Below are 20,863 nucleotides of genomic sequence, written 5' to 3' on the forward strand. Positions count from 1 at the left end.
ATGCGGTAGATGTGTCACTGGTCTTACATTTACCTGGTGTTGAATGGTTTATTGACAACCATGTTCAGGTGCATCTTGTTTCGACTACTTTGTCTCGATTCAGTTGTATGTAAACATAGAAACCTAAAGCATTTTTGCAATCCATGAGCCAAAACTCTGGGTTAATAATTATTGAGTTGGTTGTCTAAAAAAATTACTAATTCCAACTTCTGTATCAGTGGCAGAAACAAGCTTCCATACATTCATCAGGTTTTTTGCTTCTTTCTTGAAGGCACAGGAGAGCCATTCAGAAGAGCCGGGGGTCAAAGGTGAAAAGAGCAGAGGGCACCATGGAGAGTGAGCCAGGGGCCCCTGCTTCCACTGCCAGCAGTACCGGGACCACCGCAGCCACCACCACGTCCACCACCATTTCCTCCAGCACCACTGCTGTCAGCAGTAATAGTACCTCTAATACTACTACAACTACTACTAGTTCTACTACTTCCACTAGCATTAGTAATAGTAGTAGCAGCAGCAGTAGTAGTAGTAGTAGTACTAACACTAGCAGTACTTCCAGCAGTAGTACTACAGCTGGAAGACCGGCAGTGCCTCAGATATCGGTTTACAGTGGAATACCTGACCGTACAGTACAGGTGAGTGTTTTGGTTCTGTAATAAATCTGCTGAGAGCTTAAGTTGAGGTATTCTGTGTAACATCCTGACACTCTTTGCTCTACTGCCCTCTGTTGGTGTTTAAAAGTGACATACAAGCTTCTAAAATTGTTTTTGATGTAGCATCGTTTTTTACAAAGGGAATTGATGAAAAAGGGAATTTGTCTTCCCAGTAAAGGATCTCAAATATGTGGTAATGTTGGAGCATGTCGAATTTGGAGACAGGAAAGAATGTTTTCTGTGCTTTAGTGCTTTTGACCCCTTGCCCTCGGGGTAAGCCTCTACACAGGCTTAGCCTCCCTCAGAATTAGGTCCACTCAACTTTGAGTGCTGATGGTTTGACAGCAGGGTTTTTGTTAGATTGAGTCCTTCTTTTCACCCCCTCAGCATGCTGACAATCACAAGGCAATCACTATTGTCACTGAGCAGCACTGTGAGCATAAAGGACTGCTGGAAATCAGTTCATGCATGTATTTCATCTTTGCTACTTGTGCCCGTCAGCGACACGTTGTGGGTCCGGATGCTTCTGTGACACTGTTGACTGCAGGTCAAAATCCTTGGAAACATGGCATAGGGCACTTGGAGAGGTGGTTTCCCAGTAGTAGGGGTTTAACTTTCTTAGAGTTGTGTCTGGCACAGTGTGAAACCTTTCTGTCCCACATTTAGGGAAAAAGAATTGTTTGTGTGTTTGCAGTAATTGGAGGTTTTGAAACCCTGACTTCTGTCTCCCGATTAGTCTGTTAAATAGGCAGTGATGCAATCAGTTCAGATTCAACACATTTTGATTGTACCACATTTAGGATTCGATAAAGATATTGCATACTAATGACTATTGCTTAATGAAGAAAAATCAGCAGTTTGGTCTGTAAAGCATTTTGAAATACAATCAGGACAAGATTTATAAGCTCAAGTGATAAAATAATTATAAATCTAAAACTTTGTAAAGTTTGTAAAATGTTAAATTCATAATAACCATGCAATCAAACTGACATTTCTTGATGTTGTTTACTGTTATCACACAATTTTCTTTTCATTTTTCCCACCAGATAATCTGCATGAGCAAAGATCCTAGTAAATAAAACTGCATTAAATATGGGGATGTATTAGCAACTGTTACTGGTATCAGAGTTTTTGGGTTGCCTGCTTTTTTTTTTTTTTTGTATGCCTTTGGCATGGTTCTAGCACCGCTGTATGTTTGTAAAAGAGCAAATCATTTCAAAAAACCACAGGTAAGGCTGTACAAAGAACAGAACTGTTTTTAGTATAGGTGTGATGTTGGTGGCTTTAAGCGGTTGTATAATAGAAGAATGTGGAGAGTGTGGAGGTGGGTGATACAACCTCAGATTATATCACAATATTTCAATGAAATTTGCAACAATATTTCTGGAAATACAGAAAGCGTTTTATTTGTGAATGAAGTGGTGCCAGCAATAGCAGCATTATGGTGCAACAAGTCACACAGGTATTGTTTTCCAAGGAAATTTTAAGTAAGTCTAAAATAAGTGTTTAATACTTGCGCAATAACTAAAGTAACCTTGTAACTCTTCAGAAACCTGCACAACATTGTCACACAATAGAACTGAAGCTGCATGGTTATACTTAGGGTGTGTTTTTGGTGAAACAGGTTTGCCTTTTCCATGTTCAGCAGGGGCGGTTTTCTTGCATATTTTGGAAAGCATTGTTATGTTGGAGGATGATGAAGTAGCTCCCTTTTAACAAATCATCACTGTAGGCGGACACATGGCTGTGGCTGTCAGATATATCTGGGCTTGTCTACTTGCTGTGCCATTAGATAATGTAAACACATGGCATTGCTATAGAAATACAATTATAAAACCCATTTTCTTTTCTTTTTATTTATCATGTAAAAATTTGTACTGCGATTACCCACATGGTAGAGGCACAGAGGCTTTGGTTTGCTTTGTTGACATATCATGAAGAATTGATGTTGTTTCGAGGTGACTGAATTTGTGATTCTTTGGATTTTATGAAAGTTTAGTTCAGATGTAAAAATCAAATGTCTTTTTTAAACTGGCCATTTTTTTTGCACCTGTTTTTATTTGCAGGTATTCCAGCAGGCATTGCATAGACAGCCCAACACAGCAGCACAGTACTTGCAGCAGATGTATGCAGCTCAGCAGCAGCATCTGATGCTGCAAACTGCAGCCCTCCAGCAGCAGCACAGCCTCAGCCTGGCTGCTGTACAGCAGGTCAGCAAGCAGGCATCACAAATAATTCATTCTCTCAGTTTAGAGATGATGATTGCAGTTATTGTTGACCTGCTGCAAGACATGTTTCAGAAATTGTGCATCACTCACCCTGTCCTTCTTCCTCTCTCTACCTTTGTGATAGGCCAGTATCGCGGCTGGCCGGCAAAGCTCTTCACAAAATGGCACTTCATCTCAGCAAACAGGATCTACTCAGGCTACGGTAAGTGCAGTTTGGAGTGCTGCCTTCCTAAAAGCCTCTTTAAGTTATCTTTGTCCAGTTGGATTATCATCGAGCCAAGTTGATTTTTAGCAGCAGGATGCTAGCAGCTTGGTTGCTCCTTCTGTTTTACCTTTAAAAAGATTCAAGTTTCTTTTTGATTTTGTACGTATTTAGCTGTAAGAAATATTAGCAGAATGAACACATTTTAACTATTGAATTTGATGCTGTCGAATTTAATAGTTGGGGATATGATGCTTTTGTCTCAGAACTCCCCACATCTATTCAGGATTTGTACGTATAACCTAATAATCCTGATTATCTCTCCCCATAGATCAACCTGACCACGTCTCCAGCGGCAGCTCAGCTGATCAGCCGAGCTCAGAATATTAGCTCAACCCCCACCACTATTTCCCAGCAGGCTGTTCTGCTGGGCAGCCCATCGAGCCCCACTCTTACACCCACCCAAGCACAGATGTACCTGCGTGCACAGATGGTAAGACTACAAAGAAAAGAAATGGCCACAGGCACATTTACATGATCCTCCACTTTATGCATAAACACTAGCACACTCGTATTGCTTGATTTAAATAGGCACAACTCTGTTCTTTGGAGGCCCTGTGTATGTGTTTATGCCATTCAGATTTCTTTATTGTCATGCAGTCAATACATCACAGATGCATTACTGAACAAATTTGCATGCACAGAGAGAAACTCGCAATAAAAACAGGGCTGAGTTAAAAAAGAATAAATGAAGGCGTTATTGCACATGTATAGAACATTACATACATAAATAAATAAAATATACAAAATACATATTGTGTTTGTAAGCAATTCCACTGTAAATGACGTGTTTTGTTGTCATCTTGCAGTAGAGTAGGTGGTCAGGATAATGCGTTTGCCTACAGAGAGCTCTTTGCAAACATGGAAGTCGATGTCTTTAACGTGAATGCTCAGAAAACATTTTTTGGTTTGTGTGTGTGTGTGTGTGTGTTCTCTCTTTCTCTTGTTGAAGGAATAGAAATTGGTTATTTTGGGTATAGCTGGTTTTGAGTGCTTGTCAGTTGGAGTTTCCAGATTGTACAACTGATGGCAAACTGAAACTGGCAATGAGGTGGTAGAACAACCTGCTTATTACGAGCAAAAACACAACGTTATCAGATGTCTGTGATGATTGCGGCAGGAAGCAAACTGCATGTCAGTTTAGTCATGGACTTTATTTCGAGTACAGTTTCCTGGTGCTACATTTACTCGTATCAGTGTCCCAAAATATTTTCTTTAGTTTCCTGTTTTGTCTTATCATACACCCGAGGTTAAAAACTAACTGAATATACACATGCAGCACCCCATGATTAAATAATCTTCTGTCTTGTTAAGTTTTTGTAAATACTTTTGTAAATAGTGTGTTTTAACATTTATTGGGAGCCTGTGGCCCTTATTCAGTGTCATGTCCAAGGTACTGAGTCATATTTTCTAAAGCAGAATGGATGCTTCTGGCACAGCTTTACCTACACCTATTTCATAGGTGCATGTTTGGCCTCTGGCTTTCATCAGGTCAAAATGGTTATGGCCATTATTCAACACCATGCCCTGGGTACTGAGCCAGTTTTCACAGGTAGTTAGATACTGATTTGGTGATATAAGTCTTTGTCATCATTAAAATTGCAGTTTCACTAGTTGGTGGGGGAATATGATCAGTAATGACACAGGAGAGTAATTTTAGTTTACAGTTTGCTTCTCCTATGTTAGTTCCCCCTTTTTTTAATGTGTGCCATACTTTCCAGGCCCAGGTACAGGTGGCGAGGAGCCTGGGTCGTGCTGTTCCTCTGTCCCCACAGCTCATCTTTACCCCAGCTGCCACTGTGACGGCTGTGCAGTCAGACAGCTCTACGCAGGCCTCCTCACAGGTAATATTGCTGGAACCTATATTATCACTAATAATACAAGAGCAGTCTTTTATCTCGTCTTAACATCTTTTCCAGCTCCCTCTCGTAAATATAACTTTATACATTTTACACATATGTAGCAAAGCAGTAATCCATAAAAATAAATATTAAACTTACAAGCTTTAAATGAATTTCCAGCATTTTACAAATAAAATTCTTATGAACATAGTCAAAAAATCCACAGCTTGAGCCATTTGTGAATCTTGTCTCTCTTTTTGTATTTAAGAATCAGGTACAGAATCTGGCCATCCGTGGCCAGCAGGGGGCGACAACATCCTCCTCTCAGACTCAGATGCCACAGGCTCTCAGTCTGAAGCAGGCCCCTGTGCCTATCCAGCCTGCGTCACTGATCAAAAACCCAAGTCAAGGTACCCAGGCCTCAGCAGGGGGGAAGACCAGCTCCTTAGACAGTCCCTCTGAAGGAGGGAAGAAGGGGGACAGTGCAGCAGTCACAGAAGTCCGAGCTATAAACATGAGCCGCAGTGTCACCGCTGTGAATGCTCAGCCTCTGCTTGCTCCAGGTAAGAGAAGTTTGCATATCCACAACATTAAATCCCATCCATTAAAGAAATGTCTCTCACACAAGTGAGAGAAAAAAATAATAATGATGGATATTAGTGATGCAAATAACAAACCCAAAACAAATGGTTGGTTAACAGGTTGTTTTGTTTGATCTTTAAAAGTACAGGAAGTAATACTTTTCTTGTTTTACTTACTGCTGTCACTCTTTTTAATCAAGAAAATTGTCTGCAGCTCAACCAATATTTATTGATACATGCAGCCTTAATGTGTTTAAAACCTAATGCTTTGTGCGCTTGCCAAATTGTTTGCAACACAAAGTCTTAAAAAACAGCAATAAACTCTGTGTAAGATATCAAGATGTGCTTACTAGGTCTTGTTGAATATGAGTGTTGGTATTAAATGGCAGCATTGTGGTTCAATTGATGGCACCATTTCCTCACAGCAAGAGTGTCCTGGGTTGAAACCTTGACAGGGCCCTACTGTGTGGAGTTTTGTCTGGGTCCACTTAATACAAGTTAAAACTTGTGGCGCCACAGTGTAGTTGTTAAAACACATTTAACATGTGGAAGTTCAAGGCCAGGAGAAGGAGGGCTATGTCAGGGAGGGCATCTGGCATTAAACTCTCTTCTAAAGGCAGTGGTGACACTGCCATACACTCTAGACAATCTAACCAACATGTGCAAGCAACACTGTAGCATAACAGATTACATTTTAATGTCCCTAATCATGTATTGTAGCAACTTAAAAGCAGTCTTATAAACCAATGTTTATCAGGTCACTGCTTTGATTCTGACTAAATTATATCAGCAGCTCGACTGGATTGCCATGAAATTATGCAGAGCAGAAATTGGTGGTCACAAGAGCATGAATCCTAGTGTCTCCACTGAGTTTCCTCTTCTGTGTTTCTTCAATCAAATTGTCTTATAGCCAGTAAAATCTTTAATCTTAGTGTATTTTAAATGCTGTTTCTGAGCACATCTTAGATAAAACTTCTTGTGCTGCTCATGCTGTGTTCTGAATGCACCAATGTTTTCCTCTGAAAACATGTGGTCCACAGAGCATGTAAGCTCTAAAACTGCAGCGAAGTTATAGTTTCATTTTTGTGGACAGAAAAAGGAAACTGACAAACTGTTTGCCGGCGGCTGCATGCTTCTGTTATGTATCAGATGTACATTTCAAACCTCAAGAAAGATTTTGGCTTTGTGACAGCTGTCTTATATACATATACAGAGCTGTGCTCTAGTGTTTATAGTGAGATTAGATGAAAAGACATTTCACACATGGACGTTTGAAAGCTTTTTCTTGGCTGTTGCCATGACTTGTCGGGGCCTGCTTCACAAATCCATTCACTCACTAAATGGGTGAAACCAGCTCTATTAGAGACAGCGTGTTGGTTTTGTGTCTGGAACAGTCTAGCTGCTTTGTGAATTAGAAGCTGTGAAAGGCACACTGCCATGCAAGAGTGTTTTTAAACCACTTATTGTGTAATTGAAAGTCAGCAGCTGTTTTTTTTTTTTAATGTTTTTTTCTCCCCTTTTTAGTGTGAATGGTTGTGAATGTTCTAGCAGCACAAGCTGATTACGTCAAATTAAGTCCCATTTGTTTGCATGATAAGTAACCTTTAGATGCATTTTAAAGAGGGTCCTCATAGGAAATCACATCTTGCGAAACAATTTGTCTGTCTGTGCATGTGCCATATTTATGTCTGTATGACTGCATGGCTGTAACACTCTTTACATTTATGGTTGGTGTTGTGTGTGTGTGTGTGTCTGTGTGTGTGTGCGCACTTGGGCTTGTGTGTTTGTGAAGAGAGGGGGAGGTGGGGATTATCTGTGCACGTCGGTGCACAACTGTGTCTTGCTTTGTTTCAGTAATAGATTCGCATAAAATGAAAGGGAGGATGGAAGCTGAAAATCTGGCAGCATGCTGTCTGGGGGGAAAAAATTACCATGGGTTGCCATAGCAGCAGCCCACGAGGGACAGGTGTGCACATGAGATGCTGGGGAGTTATTACTCTGTGGATCAGGAAGAGAAGAGGCAGCGTGGCTGGCTGATGGGATTCGGATTAGGATAAAAGCTTGGATTCAACTTGACTGTGGCTGGGTCAAGATGCACTTTGCTTTAGAGGGTAAAATTGGTAATAGAAGGGAGCAGCCATTATTTTTAGCTGCAGGAAACCAGAGATTTTGCTCCATGTTGTTGGTGGGTAATTTCACCCCCTGAGGATGGTTTTGGTTCATGAAAGATTGTAGAGGTAATTGCTACTTAGCATTTTATGTAATTGATCAGCAATTTTAGTGATTTTAGTCTTAATAAAATTATGACACTTAACTGTTGCATTTCAAAAGTAGCTCATTGCTATTACGCACCAGGAAAATTTAAATATGAACTCAGCTAGTGGTTTTGCACAGTCCACATTCATGATATCAATTATTAATAGTTTCACTTGGCAAATGAACCACCTATAATGTTGCAATGTTACTAACTTTGTTGCTAGTTACTACACAGACATTGACTGATATTAGACGTTTAGCCTAAATTCACCTAACAAAATGGGTGGTGAATTTATGCAGGAGGCTTGCAGACTTTAGAAGTGTCTAGAAGTGTAATATGGTAATTATGGTTTTTGCACAAGTAAAAGGAATAATTACATCAATAACCTTGCTTTAATTATTTTTTTATATTTCAAAAAAGAATACAGTACATACAATATTGCATATTTGCAGTGATTTTTGTTTTAAACAGGACACTCCCGGCCAAACAAGTGGTGAAAAATATCCATCATAATTTCAGATTGATAAATGGATTCATAAGTAGTAGAGCAGGGTAATATGACCAAAAATATTTATCACGATATACATTTGAAAATTTGTGATAACGATATACTTGACACTAGACAAAATACTTTACAACTCCACAACTTTATTAGTGCAAAAAAAATCAATGTATTTTCACTTAAACAAGCAGCTGTTTTTGTTTTTTTTTAGTTTTTTTTTATGTGCGTTAAAGTTATATAAAAATGTAACAGTGCAAATGCAAATTCCTTGCTGACAGTTTAACCAAAAGGCATTTCCAGTGGAAACTGGCCGACATATCCTCAGCATAACCATGTATAATATACACAAAACTTAAAAAGAGGTTATACACACACAATACGGTAATGTTATGTTGAAGCGCAGTACGTATCACTCCGCGAGGCTCCTGACTACGATTGCCGTAATGCTCCGACAATCCATCAAGCGGTGCGGGTTCGTAGCTTAGCAAAGTCGTACTAAAACATTTGACAGATTTTCGAGCGCCGTGTACCACATAAAGTCGTTTCGAAGTCAGTAAACACAACCAGAATTCATACATAAGGCTCACAGGATTATAAGGGGCACTGTCGATTTCCAGAAAAATCAAAGGATTGATTTTAAGTGTGCCGTATTTTCCAAAAAACGACGGCCCACTACCAAAAATAGTGCTTTGTTGTGTATCTGACAGACGAAAGCTAACCCAGTTCCACACCACTGAAGTTGCAGCATTTTTTACAAACCAATTCTGGTTCATCCGTTTCATTCAACGATCCGCTTTCGCCCTTCTCATTCGCCGTCGCCGCCATATGCGTATGAAAACAAAGGCACTGCACATGCGCGTTTGACCCATATTCTATCGCGATATTTCATTTTCTTATCATTGCCCAACATTATACCGGTATTACCGTGAACGGTATAATATGGCTCAGCCCTAATAAGTAGGGTTAATAATTCATGTGAAGGATGCCTTACAGCCTCCCAAAGTGAAAAAGAAAGAGATAATAGATGCAGTTAAATGGTTGGTGTGCGCAGCATGTGTTAGTATGTATTACCCAAACATAAACTTTAGGTTACACAAGCTTAGCAGCTTGCTCTGGTCCTCTATGGTCTTCATTCCGGCCTTTCACCCATTTTGCTCTTGTGGAGGTAGTCCACCTGTCAGCTGTATCTCACAGTCAGACAAACTCCAGGTTTTGAGTCCTCTTCCTGCTCTGGAGGGCCACTCCAACCAGAACCTGCAGCAGGCCGGAAAAGAGTTTCATGTGTGACAAAGACTAAAAGATGCAGTTGGAATAGATCCACTCACAAAAGTGTCAGCTCATTTGTGCCAATTATAGTCACAAAGTATATATTGTATTACTCTATAATTCATTTAACAAAACGGACGTGCACCTCCCATCAAAAGACTCCTATTCGTGTGCCCTTGTTATCGCCACAAATAGAATCTTAAGAAAAAACAAACACCTGACGTGTCTCATTTCTACCAAATCTGTGTTAAATCGAACTCAGCACAGAACAAATTGATTAATTGTGGTTACGCTGAGAGTTTGTCAGATTCACATTCATGGGAATTGAGGAGGAAGCAAATGTTAGGCCGTCTGGCTTGATGCAGCAAGTGTATGTCTGTCATCACCTTCTCTCAGCAACAAAGAGCCGGCACCACACTATAAAACCACAGCAGGGAAACCCCATCAGCACTAAAAAACTGGAAAGATGAAAACTTTTTTCTTTTTCTTTTTTTAAGGTGTACTTATGTATAAAACCTTTACTGTACTGTAAGTTTTGAAGCCATTTGAGAACCGGATTCATGGAGCTAATTTTCCTTGATAAACAATCTTCAATCCTTATTTGGAATTGTATTAAAATTAGGAAAGGTGACTCAAGGTCTACTGTTGCTGTGGTGTTGTTGGTCAATATTTTTCAAGATGGTAAGCCAAAGCAGGAGTCAGTGAAAATGTGGAAACTCTGGGGTTTTCCAGGGCCTGGTGCTGCAAAAGCTGGAAGGAATGCATACTGTCCTCAATTTCAGGACATTGCACGGCAATACACAGAGTAAGAACTCTACAAACATTCACAACGTTGGGGGCGGAGGGAGTTGGTTTCCGCATACTGTAGACTATATGATTTGTATGTATATATTGGTGTGGGGTGCCTGAGTAATTCCAGTCCTTAATCTTAAGACCTTAAGGGGGAATAACATTTAAACGAATTTCCAAATCTTCCTCTTCTTTCAAGACCTCTTTCTGTTACTCATTAGAGGCTTGAGAAAGATGTCAGGATTCATGCGAAGGGGCTGATTGTATCTGGTGTGTACTGATTCAGAAATCCCCCTCCTCCTCCCTTACAGAAGGCTGAGAGTCTCTTGATACTGCAAGTTTGACGCAGTTTAACTGCCGCAAGGGAGCTTTCTGCTGCCGTTTGTTCTTTGATCACATTACAATAGAATAATCATTAATAAAATAGGTAAATGTGCACACCATTTGTTAACTATTGAATATGGCAACCAACAAGTTAAAGACAGACATACATGTAGCAGGCTCTGCTACTGTAATTGGTCCTTTCCTGACTGTTTTATATCTTAAGATGGTCAGTTTGTAATGACAGAATTATACTCAGTCTCCAATACCCAACGATCAGTTGAACTCAACAACAACAAGCACTAACTTTGAGTAGCCGCCTTCTTGCTACATTCAAGACTAAGAACAGCAGACTGTGGCTCCCTCATAACTTTGGATGAACATTGTAAAATAGCAGATGCAGCAACAAACTTGCTTTTCTTGACAACTTGTGGTGTTTGGAGGTAGTAGGTTGACTTCACAGCCAGAGCTGTCTTAAAATTATTACACTATTTTGTAACATCAGTGGATGTTACACCACAGTGCTCATACAAACTCATGTTTCTGCTGTGGGAAGATGTCCGATGTTAAAATCAATTCAAAACAATCTCATTTTCTGGTCCATTTACTTGGTATTTACACATAGTATGATTTTATGTAGCATGTCTATCATCATCGTCATTCTACCACTTTGTAGAAAATCCAGTTTGAAGAAATATTTGAGTTCAGAACAAATGTTCATGTTATCCAGGAGATTAAGAATCACCACAGTCAGTAGGTTTATTTTTATTTTAGTGCAACCATAAGGCTGCACTAAAACAGGGTTTGTGTCTTTAAAAAAATGGATTTCTATGGAATTTGATGCTCGCAATCATCATGTAGAGCAGGGGTGTCAGACTCATTTTAGCTCATGTGCTGAATACAGCCCAATTTGACCTCACACAGGCCTGACCAGAAAAACCACAGCATAATAACCCATCAAAAAAAAAACCTAAACTCTCAAACCATTCCCATTCAGCTTTGTCTCAATTGTTTCACATTTGGTGTGTGTTTTTAAAAAGCTACTGTTTTAACTTAAAGAAACGCGTCAGTGTGGCTCCTTGGCTTAACCATCTTTGGGGTGGTTTTGGCCGGCAGTGTGTAATGTCTTTGTCAGCAGGAAGGCTGTAAAAACTGGACATGATTCAGAGCTCTGGCTTGAATGGCAATTAATGATTAGGACACTCTCATGATCTATTCTTGTGCTCCGCTTATCTGTAGTTTTCACACTTTATGAACCCTTAAAGGAGGCCTGATCAGATATTTTTGGGAGACTTGTTGTAGAGTTGTTGTAGACTGTTAACTTTGCTTTTCTACACTTATTTATTTTGGCTGTCTCAGACAAGAAGACAGTTGAGTAAACTTTATTTAGTAAATTAAGATTGCTAAAATGGGAATGAGTGGACTTTTGTTTGCCGTGTCCATGACCAACACAAAACTTTACGTTTTTATTCTCTTCTACCACGCAGACTCTTTACATTAAAAATATGCTTTAAATGAAAGGCTTTGGGGCTGTGATGCTTGAGTTGACAAAAAAAGCATGTCTCCACTCATTTCTTTTTCCCACCCATGGGCATAGTTGTTGAGTTGATGGATATAATTTTCCACGGTCTGTTTTTTAAAGTTTGTTTTTTTTAATTCCCTTTAATGGTTAGCATCTAGCTGGCTTTATCCACCCATCCACATCTTATATTTATCCTTCTCTTAACATAATAAATATTAACTGAAGGTTTTCACCGACGCCACAGCTAACCAAATTTTCTGTCAGTGGGTTCCACTGTGTCTCACCATGTGAAAATGAAAACTCTTCTCAGCGGTCCTCGTACCATTAAAGGGACTAATGACATGCAAACTCTGCTGGATAGAAATGTCTATATTTTCCACGGCAGGGTACAGAGTGTGGTTACTGCCTCACAGGGAAACTTGGAAACCAGATGGAGCCTGTCCCACACGAAACAATGCGAAAAGAACAGGGGGGCGGAGGGAGGGGCCGAGGGGGATCTAAGACAAACACTGATGCACTTGGCAGTTTTCCACTCTGGGATTTACTGTGATGTTTATTAACATAACCAGATGCACCTCTAGGTTCACATGGCTTATATAGCAGGACCTGCTGTTTAGTAGTTTTCAGGGATAACTCTTCATTTTGGGGGGGGATTTTTAGTAATCAATTTTTTTTTCTTTGTTGATAAAATTCTTAGAAATCAAGGAGGTGTGTGAGATACTGGTACCCACTGACTCATCCTTAACTCTATACAGGGTGTCATAGATAATTGGCTCTGCATGTTTCTTCCTGAGGCATTTCTAATATTAGACTAGCCTCAGGCTACTTCCAAAGAACACTCTCCCACTCGCACATGCTCCCACAATACAAGATTGATGTGCTGTGTCTTGGGCTTGGGGGCAAGTTATGAGCTCAGGATGTCCTTTTACCCACAGCAGCACTGACAGGTGGTGACAAGCCATTTTAAAACTATTTGTGAGTAATGGTCTGGCCAACACTGCAACAGTGGGCCTCTCTATGCACCTTTCAACAAGCTCTTAATATTATATCCTGTCAACAAGGGACTTACAGGTGAAGGCGCTGCAAAACAAGCTCTTTTGTGCAGACGTCTACATTTTTCAATGTTTATGAGCCTGAGGCGCAGTTCTCCGGATATCAAGAGTTTGGACAGTTGTCAGCATGCATGAAATAAAGAATGCTCATTGTATGACAATGACTTGCTTTGTAAGGATATTTATGAACAGTTCTTTTTCTTACCAAATAGTTTTACTAAATAATCATAGCTGAAATAAAATCACGTTCAGAAATAAGTGTTTGTGTTCTCGTTCCAGCATACACCCAGATTCAGCCGCATTCTCTGGTTCAGCAACACAAGCAGCAGCAGCAGTTTGTGGTTCAGCAGAGCCAAGGTTCCCAAAGGATGACGGGCCAGCTGCTGCAGACGGCCTCCGTTCAGCCATCACAGCATCCTGTCCCCGTGCTGCCCAAACCTGCTCCTCACCAGCCTTCTACACCGAGCCAGCAGGCTACCATCTTCCACTCCACTATCAGCCCACATGCCCTTCACTCCTCCCTCAACCATGCCAAAGCTCAGCCTGTCCAGCTCACTGCCATCAACCTACAAATCCAGCCAACGGTACGTACACAAACGCAGATTAATGCCACACACAAAAGAGCTTGAAGACAGGATTTTTCTAGGTTGTGAAAATGCTGCAAGTTTGACACAAATGGGCAGCCTACCCATAAATAAACGGTTATAGCAGGTCAAAAACTCCACAGATCATTTTTCAAGGAGGCTTCTTATGCTTTACCTTATTGTCTCTTGTTTATTTGCAATGACAGTGGTGGGCACTCATATTAAACGTGGTCATTACTTTAAATAATGACTGTGCGTAATCCCTGTGAGTCACAAACTCAGACTTAAAACTGCTCTAAATGCTCAGTTTTAGACATTTTTTCCCATTTTTGGATCTTTATAATGGCAAGGTGAGCAAATGTGTCTAATATGGTGATCTTACTTAATTACCTGCTGTTTAAACTATGTCTGACTGCTAGCTCATCTGAAAAAGTTGACTTTAACCTGAGAGGATGTGGTAGCTGAACCTAGGGGCTACACCAAATCTCAGCAAAATGTAAATGAGGATTATTTTGAGGAGTGAAAATATGTCCTTGAAATGAATGTAACCCATCTGTTTTAAGTAAAATCACGATTAGATGTGCAAAGCTATTTGCGTTCAAATTTTTGAGACTTTCTTTTCTAATATGAAAAATGTCAATTCAAGAAGTCAATTCTCCAAAGTGAACTTTTCACCTGTGTCCTACCTGTAGATATGAAACCACAGGAAAATATCTCTCTCAGAGTAATGCTATCCTTTTCAAAATTGCGTAATGAATGTGTTTAAAGTATTTTGAGTTCTGGTACACGTTCTGCAATTTGGTATTTTGACAGTGGCAACCAGCTAAACAAAAACTACTTTTACAGCAGTTCCACAGTCTTCATTTCTTCTCTAAGAGACACAAAGGGAAAAAACCCCCAAAACACAGGAATCTTCACAGTATTATATTTTCCCCCTCATGTAATGTTTTCCAAAGCTGATGGATTTCAATTTTTCAGTCCCTGATGTTTGTTGTTTTATCTCAGATGTCTTCTTCTCACACTTTTTGTTTGTTTCTACTGCACTTTCCAGGCCTCCCGACTACTTCAGGACAGTAAAGATAAGCCGACCTCACTGGTAGTCAGAGAGACATGTCAGACCCCATCCACACAGCAACAGCAACAACCACAACAGCAGCAACAGCAACCTGCAGCTTCTCCATCCCAACCCTCCAAGCCTGTAGAGCAGTCCAAGGTTGACTTAGCCACACCAGCTGTTCAGCAGCAAGGTAGAGACTCAGTGGGATTTTCTAAGCTGAAAGTCTTATTAAGAACATAATTTATGTACTTGCCTCTGGGACGACATTACTAGTAGGAGTTAAACAACTGTTGGCTGAATTGTCGAGGCGCAAATTTGTAGCTATCTCACATCTGATGTCTTTAATCTGTTCACTTGCATAATGAGGGAAGATACATTTTTGTTCTTACATCAAAACATGTGTTATCAGCTCATTCACACTGCTCTTCTTATTGTTTTCCATATCTGTGGTCATGACTTCACCCTAACCACTCATCTTATGAATCAGAGGGGGTTTCTGCCAAAGGTGGTATGATAATGAATCCAGTTTTTCACTCTTTTCCAGCATACATCCATCACATAGACATTTGTTGATTTCATTATGGGTAAACTGATACATCAAAATGATAATAGAAACTTTAAAACGTTTATATTATATCCTTAATTCTGCTAAGTTCCACTGAGATTAAAAATCTTTTTCAAGAGGTACACCGTCAAGAAGGAAACGGATATTCTAATAATTGTAAGCAGAAAAGGGCACACAGTGGTAAATGTTAAATGCTACAGATAATTTAACACACAATTCAGATTATAAGCAATTTTACAATCAAATAAAATCAAGATCAAAACTGGTAGAACAAGGTGCTCAATTGTAACCTCTTCTGATAATGTCCGCTCCTTCTGTAAGCTCCTGCCTTGTTTTGGCACATGCTGTCTGCTGTCGAGATGTGTAATACTCACCGGGCCAATAGGGAGCAGTTGACATCGAAATGTGTTTACATTTGTATAGTGTGCTAAAGTTTTTACACCACAAATATACCAGATCCCACTATGGCCTTAGTCCTAAAGTATCAGCTAACCTGAAGTATAGCAGTTTAACAAAATGACAAATACAAGCTGGCTTTCTGTCTCTGTGTTAACCTCATAGTACCAACTTTTGCCATATGACTGCTAAGATGGACTCCAGCCCCACCATGACCCTGAGTTGATAAATGGTTAAAATGTTTCCCTGACACTTGGGGTTTGCTTTAGTCTTAACCTTTAAAATTGTTATTTTAATTGAATGTTTTTCTAGTTATCATTTTGATTTTATTGGGGTTGCATCCATTCACTGGCACACTGGCACTTTTCACTTTGGGCAGGAGCTCTGGGATTTACATCTCATTTAGTTTCTTTCACTTATGGGAAGTTTACCGGTCCTTTTTTCTACCTGTCTTTTTCTTTGTGGTAGTTTTCAAGTCTTGCACCTTCTCTTTGATGACGGGCAATTTGACACTATCGTCATGCGTTTCCTACACACTAATCTTTATTGTCTCGTTCATAGTCATTTAGTAAAACACATACTTTCAAAAAGTGTATGTCTCTGACAAAGGAGACTGAAGTATTGCCTTAGAATGTGTGGGGTGGAGATGCACAGTTCCACATAAGCTCCTTGTCCATTAGTACCAACCTTAGGTGATAATACCAGGTACTGTTTTTGTACTTACTCTGCTGGGGTTCCAAACGATTCGAGGGGATGTCAGCACACTGCACGCAACCTATTGGTTTGTCAGTGGCGTCACGCAATCAGTTATGAGGGCGTCTCCTTCACGAAAATCAAAACCACCACTTTGTTGTGGCGTTCGTGTCACATACTAATTAAGTCACAGGACGCTTGGCTGCGTTGCTATAATAACCCCAAGCACATTAGGTGGTACTCGATTGTAATAGAAAATGAGTTGAGTTGTACCCCGCATCGAGCTGATCTGAGTAGGTACTAATCGAAAAGGGGCGATAAAGGATATTTAGACACCCATTTGGGGAATGCTTTGAGACCATGTTTTGCTTCTATGAAGTAATTCATTAAATTAAGTGCGGACCAAACTGTCTAAATAGTGTGGAGATGATTCCAATATGTGTTCTGGGGAATTTCTTTGTGTGTGGGGGTAGAGTGTATATTGGGGGACTTGGATGGCCCGTGTAACTCTAAAATCCTCTTTGCGGCCCTGCTGAAAAGCATGCCTTTTGTGGCAGGGTTATTTGAGGATTGCTTGCATTTTCAGTGAGAGACTGGTTGAAGTCTGTGCCAAAAAGAAGATATTTCCTGTAGTAGGTTGAAGCTGGAGGCTCTGTGCTGGTTTGTGTTGTTGTGCAGCAGCAGGCGGAGTGAGGAGGATCAGAGCTACTAACGTGGGAGGAAACGGGGAGGCGGGGAGATATTTACTTGAAGCGGCGCTGCAGCTTAAAGTCGCGCACAACAGCGGCAGGCTGGCGTGTCGGAGCAAAAACAAACTGCAAACCGCACGTGCTTTCTGACTGAGCAGAGCGGAAGTTGCGCGGTAAGAAAACGCTTTCTCATTCAATCCAGCCGGATTTTAGGGTGACAAAGCGCAGAGGAGCGGTGTTTACTTTCGCTTTGGAGGGGGTTTTCACAAAAAGCCGAAGCGTCTTTGTGGCGGTGCAAGCGACAGATGTGGGGTGGTTGCGTTGATGTTGACTGGTGCACTGTTACAGGAGGTCTGTGCGGGATCGTTTAGGTCTGCCGGCAGATGAGCAGGTGGATATAACTGCGCTAATTTGCCTGAAAGTGACCGTAATTTGACATTTGAGATTGCGAAATGTAATCGCATTAGTCCTTGGTGCTGTTATATGAAGACAGACATTTACGATGTTGCAAATAATACTACTAACAACTACTAATTACTAATACTAATGATGATAATAATAATAATAATAATAATAATAGGCTTCGTGTTCTCAAAAGTTTAGCCTTTAAATTTATGGCTGCAACTAATTACGTTATTCATAAATTTATTTATCTATAAAACATAACAAACAAAACAAAGTTTATGTTTGCTTGCTGCAAACCGCGGAGGTGTCAACTCCATTGTTATCACACACTCAGTGGCCACTTTATTAGGTACAGCTTGCTACCTTTTTGTCTTTACAGCTGCTCTAATTCTTTGTGCCATAGATTCAACATAATTCTTGACACATTCCTTAGAGTTTGATCAGTTAACGATGTCAGCATCACAGGTTTTGCAGATTTATCAGCTGCACCTCAATCAGATGAATCTTCCATTTAAACACATCCAAAAGGTGCTCTGTTGGACTGAGATCTGGTGACTGCGGAAGCTATAAGAGTACACTGAACTCATTGTCACGTTTAAGAAACCAGTTTGACTTGATTGGAGCTTTGTGTTATCCTGCTGGAAACGACCCCCAGAAGATGCGTATGCTGTTGTAATAAAGGGATTTGGATTTAGTCAGCAGCAATACTTTGGTAGGCTGTGATTATTAAAGGATGCTCAGTTGGTACTAAGGGGCTGAAATATTAATTTCAATTCATTTATATAGCACCAAATCACAAGAATGGTCCCTGGCAGTGGGGAGGCTGAACAAGCCAGGATGCTTTCATGTTGTTTTTGCAAAATTCTGGCTCTACTATTTGAATGTTACAGCAGAAATCCAGACTCCTCAGACCAGGAAACCTTTTTCCACTCTTCTGTTGTCCAGTTTTGGTAAACACATTAAGTGTGTTGCTTCAGTTTCCTGTTCCTAGTTGACAGAAGTGGCACCTGGTGTAGTCTTTTGCTGCTGTAGTCCATCTGTTTCAAGTAGAGCTTGACCACTGTTGGACTTTGGATACCGATGCCTATGTTTGATGATTTAAAAATCCCATATTCCAATATGTTTTTTTATTTTCTATCTTTCAGACACACAGACAGCTTTTCCTAACATTTATTATTTATAGTTATTTCTTTTTTCATTCATGCCCTGCTTTGATCAGCTGATTGTTTGTAATGTTTTGAACTTGTTGCCAACAGGGGAGGTTGCAGAGTGCCCTCTGGTGGTTAACATGGTTGGGGCTCTTCTCCTGTGTCTTATTTACTTTTCATTTATTGGCTGTTATAAACGCCAATAGTGGTAACAAAAGGCTTACGGCGGCTGATATTCCAACAAAATCGGTCAGGCTTGAGTTCTTAACTGATAAGAGTGACACTTGGCAGGGTCTTCTGCTGCTGTCACTCATCTGCTTCAAGGCATACTTTGTTTGTAATGACTGGTTATTTTGGTAAATCTTCTCTGACCGCTGACATCAACAAGGGATTTCTGCCCAGAGAACTGCTGCTCACGCGATGCGTTCTCCTTTTTGGAGACCCTTCGTAAGCTGGTCGTGTGGGAAAATCCAGTAGATCAGACATGTTTAAAGTCACTTTAATTACCTTCGTTCTCCGTTCTGATGCATCAATGTTATTGGAAGATTGCATTAAACAGTTAAATTGATGTTCATTAATGGAATTCGCCAAAGTGGATGGCGAGTGTAATAAATTGTAATTATTATAATTTAAGAAACTGAGATGGGTTACTGTTGAACATTTTCACTTAAATGTGATGCAGATTTGATGACATGATTACTTTTACTAAATATGCTTGATAAAATTTCCCAAAAATTAAAATGGGAATGAAATGCTTGGTTTTACAGCTGAAGTTTTGTTTGTTTCATGTGTTTTTAAACATGAAATTATAGCAAATGCCATAATATGTCCAGCATAGTGTCTGCAAATGTGTTGTTTGTAATGATCTCAGCATTGTCTGCAGCACATGCACACGTAGCATCACAATAAAATGATTCATTTTAAGTACATTGTTAAGAAAATTATTAAACAAATACTCTATGGTTTCCTTTTCAATATTACTCTAACACACTGTATTTATATTTATGTGTATAAATATGTATACAATCCAATATATTTATATTTCCAATGTAGTATATTGGATAATTACATAAAATTTTATATAATTATGATTATATGAAAATCTGACATTTCTATTGAAAAACAAACAAAAGGAAAAGGACTCCAGCTCTACTTGTCTTGCTTAACCAACAATGTACAACCAAAAAATATTCAGCTTATCGTAGAAGCATTAACCATTCAAATCTGAAAATGTAATCTGTCTTTTCTGCTTTTCTAAATGACTGAAACGATCATCAGCTACTTCTTTTTAAGCTTTAATTTCATTCAAACTGAAACATTTCTCAATGGATACGTGCTCCTTTGTATTAAATAGACCCATTTTGTTTTTGTTTTTTCTCTCCATCAGGTGGGGGTACAGCGAAGAGGCCGAGTGCAGCAGTGGGGACCCCACCTCCAGCCATGACCTCAGGAAATGAGAGCGAGGTGCCCACCGTGACGGGCAGCACGCCACAAAACGGAGAGAACAAACCACCTCAGGCCATCGTCAAGCCCCAGGTCCTCACACATGTCATCGAAGGCTTTGTCATCCAGGAAGGAGCTGAGCCGTTTCCCGTGTGTGTAAGTGCTCAATCTCGGCAATACTGGCAGACAAACATGATAAACAACCCAAAGCCAGCACCGTCTCCAGTGTACACGCCTGCAGGGAACTGTCAGCAGGCAAACACATACCCTCTGTTACTGCTAGCAGTGACATCGTACAGCTTCTGTTTGATTCACTCGTTAATTACAGGGAGATGAGACCCTGTGAATGGGAAAGAATACAGATGGAAGAAGGTAATGAGCAGCGCTCTGTAGTCAGTTCATTTAATCAAGGGCATTAAAATCCTTCCTTAATCTGTGTAGTCATCTCCCTTGAAATTGGTTCATTATTATCTCATATTGTTTGTACAGTTTAACATGTGCTTATATATTAATGTTTGTATCTTCTCAATTGTATTAGTCATTAGGGGGGAAAAAAGTGTAGTTTTAATTTCTAGGCTTTGGCCTCTCTGCCTCCTACTGGACATTTTGTGA

The 20,863-nt window shown here is 40.0% G+C and overlaps 1 protein-coding gene across 2 annotated transcripts in view; it reads left to right on the forward strand.

Annotated features, from left to right (window-relative positions):
• phc2b (polyhomeotic homolog 2b (Drosophila)) overlaps positions 1–20,863 on the forward strand; it is a 47,126-nt gene that overhangs the window by 15,612 nt on the left and 10,651 nt on the right. For both annotated transcript variants that reach the window (XM_086293309.1, XM_086293308.1), the window contains exons 2-10: positions 272–632; positions 2,717–2,860; positions 3,003–3,080; positions 3,412–3,573; positions 4,862–4,984; positions 5,250–5,544; positions 13,551–13,855; positions 14,907–15,102; positions 20,196–20,407. In XM_086293309.1, coding sequence (XP_086149435.1) covers positions 330–632; positions 2,717–2,860; positions 3,003–3,080; positions 3,412–3,573; positions 4,862–4,984; positions 5,250–5,544; positions 13,551–13,855; positions 14,907–15,102; positions 20,196–20,407 — 1,818 coding nt within the window. In that variant the 5' untranslated portion in view covers positions 272–329. The remainder of the gene's footprint in view (positions 1–271; positions 633–2,716; positions 2,861–3,002; positions 3,081–3,411; positions 3,574–4,861; positions 4,985–5,249; positions 5,545–13,550; positions 13,856–14,906; positions 15,103–20,195; positions 20,408–20,863) is intronic.

Source organism: Aulonocara sp. 'chitande type north' Nkhata Bay, linkage group LG5, assembly GCF_057382095.1.
Source record: "Aulonocara sp. 'chitande type north' Nkhata Bay isolate Kocher_YH1m ecotype deep benthic linkage group LG5, A_spYH_male_GT1.1, whole genome shotgun sequence".
Classification (NCBI taxonomy): Eukaryota; Metazoa; Chordata; class Actinopteri; order Cichliformes; family Cichlidae; genus Aulonocara; species Aulonocara sp. 'chitande type north' Nkhata Bay.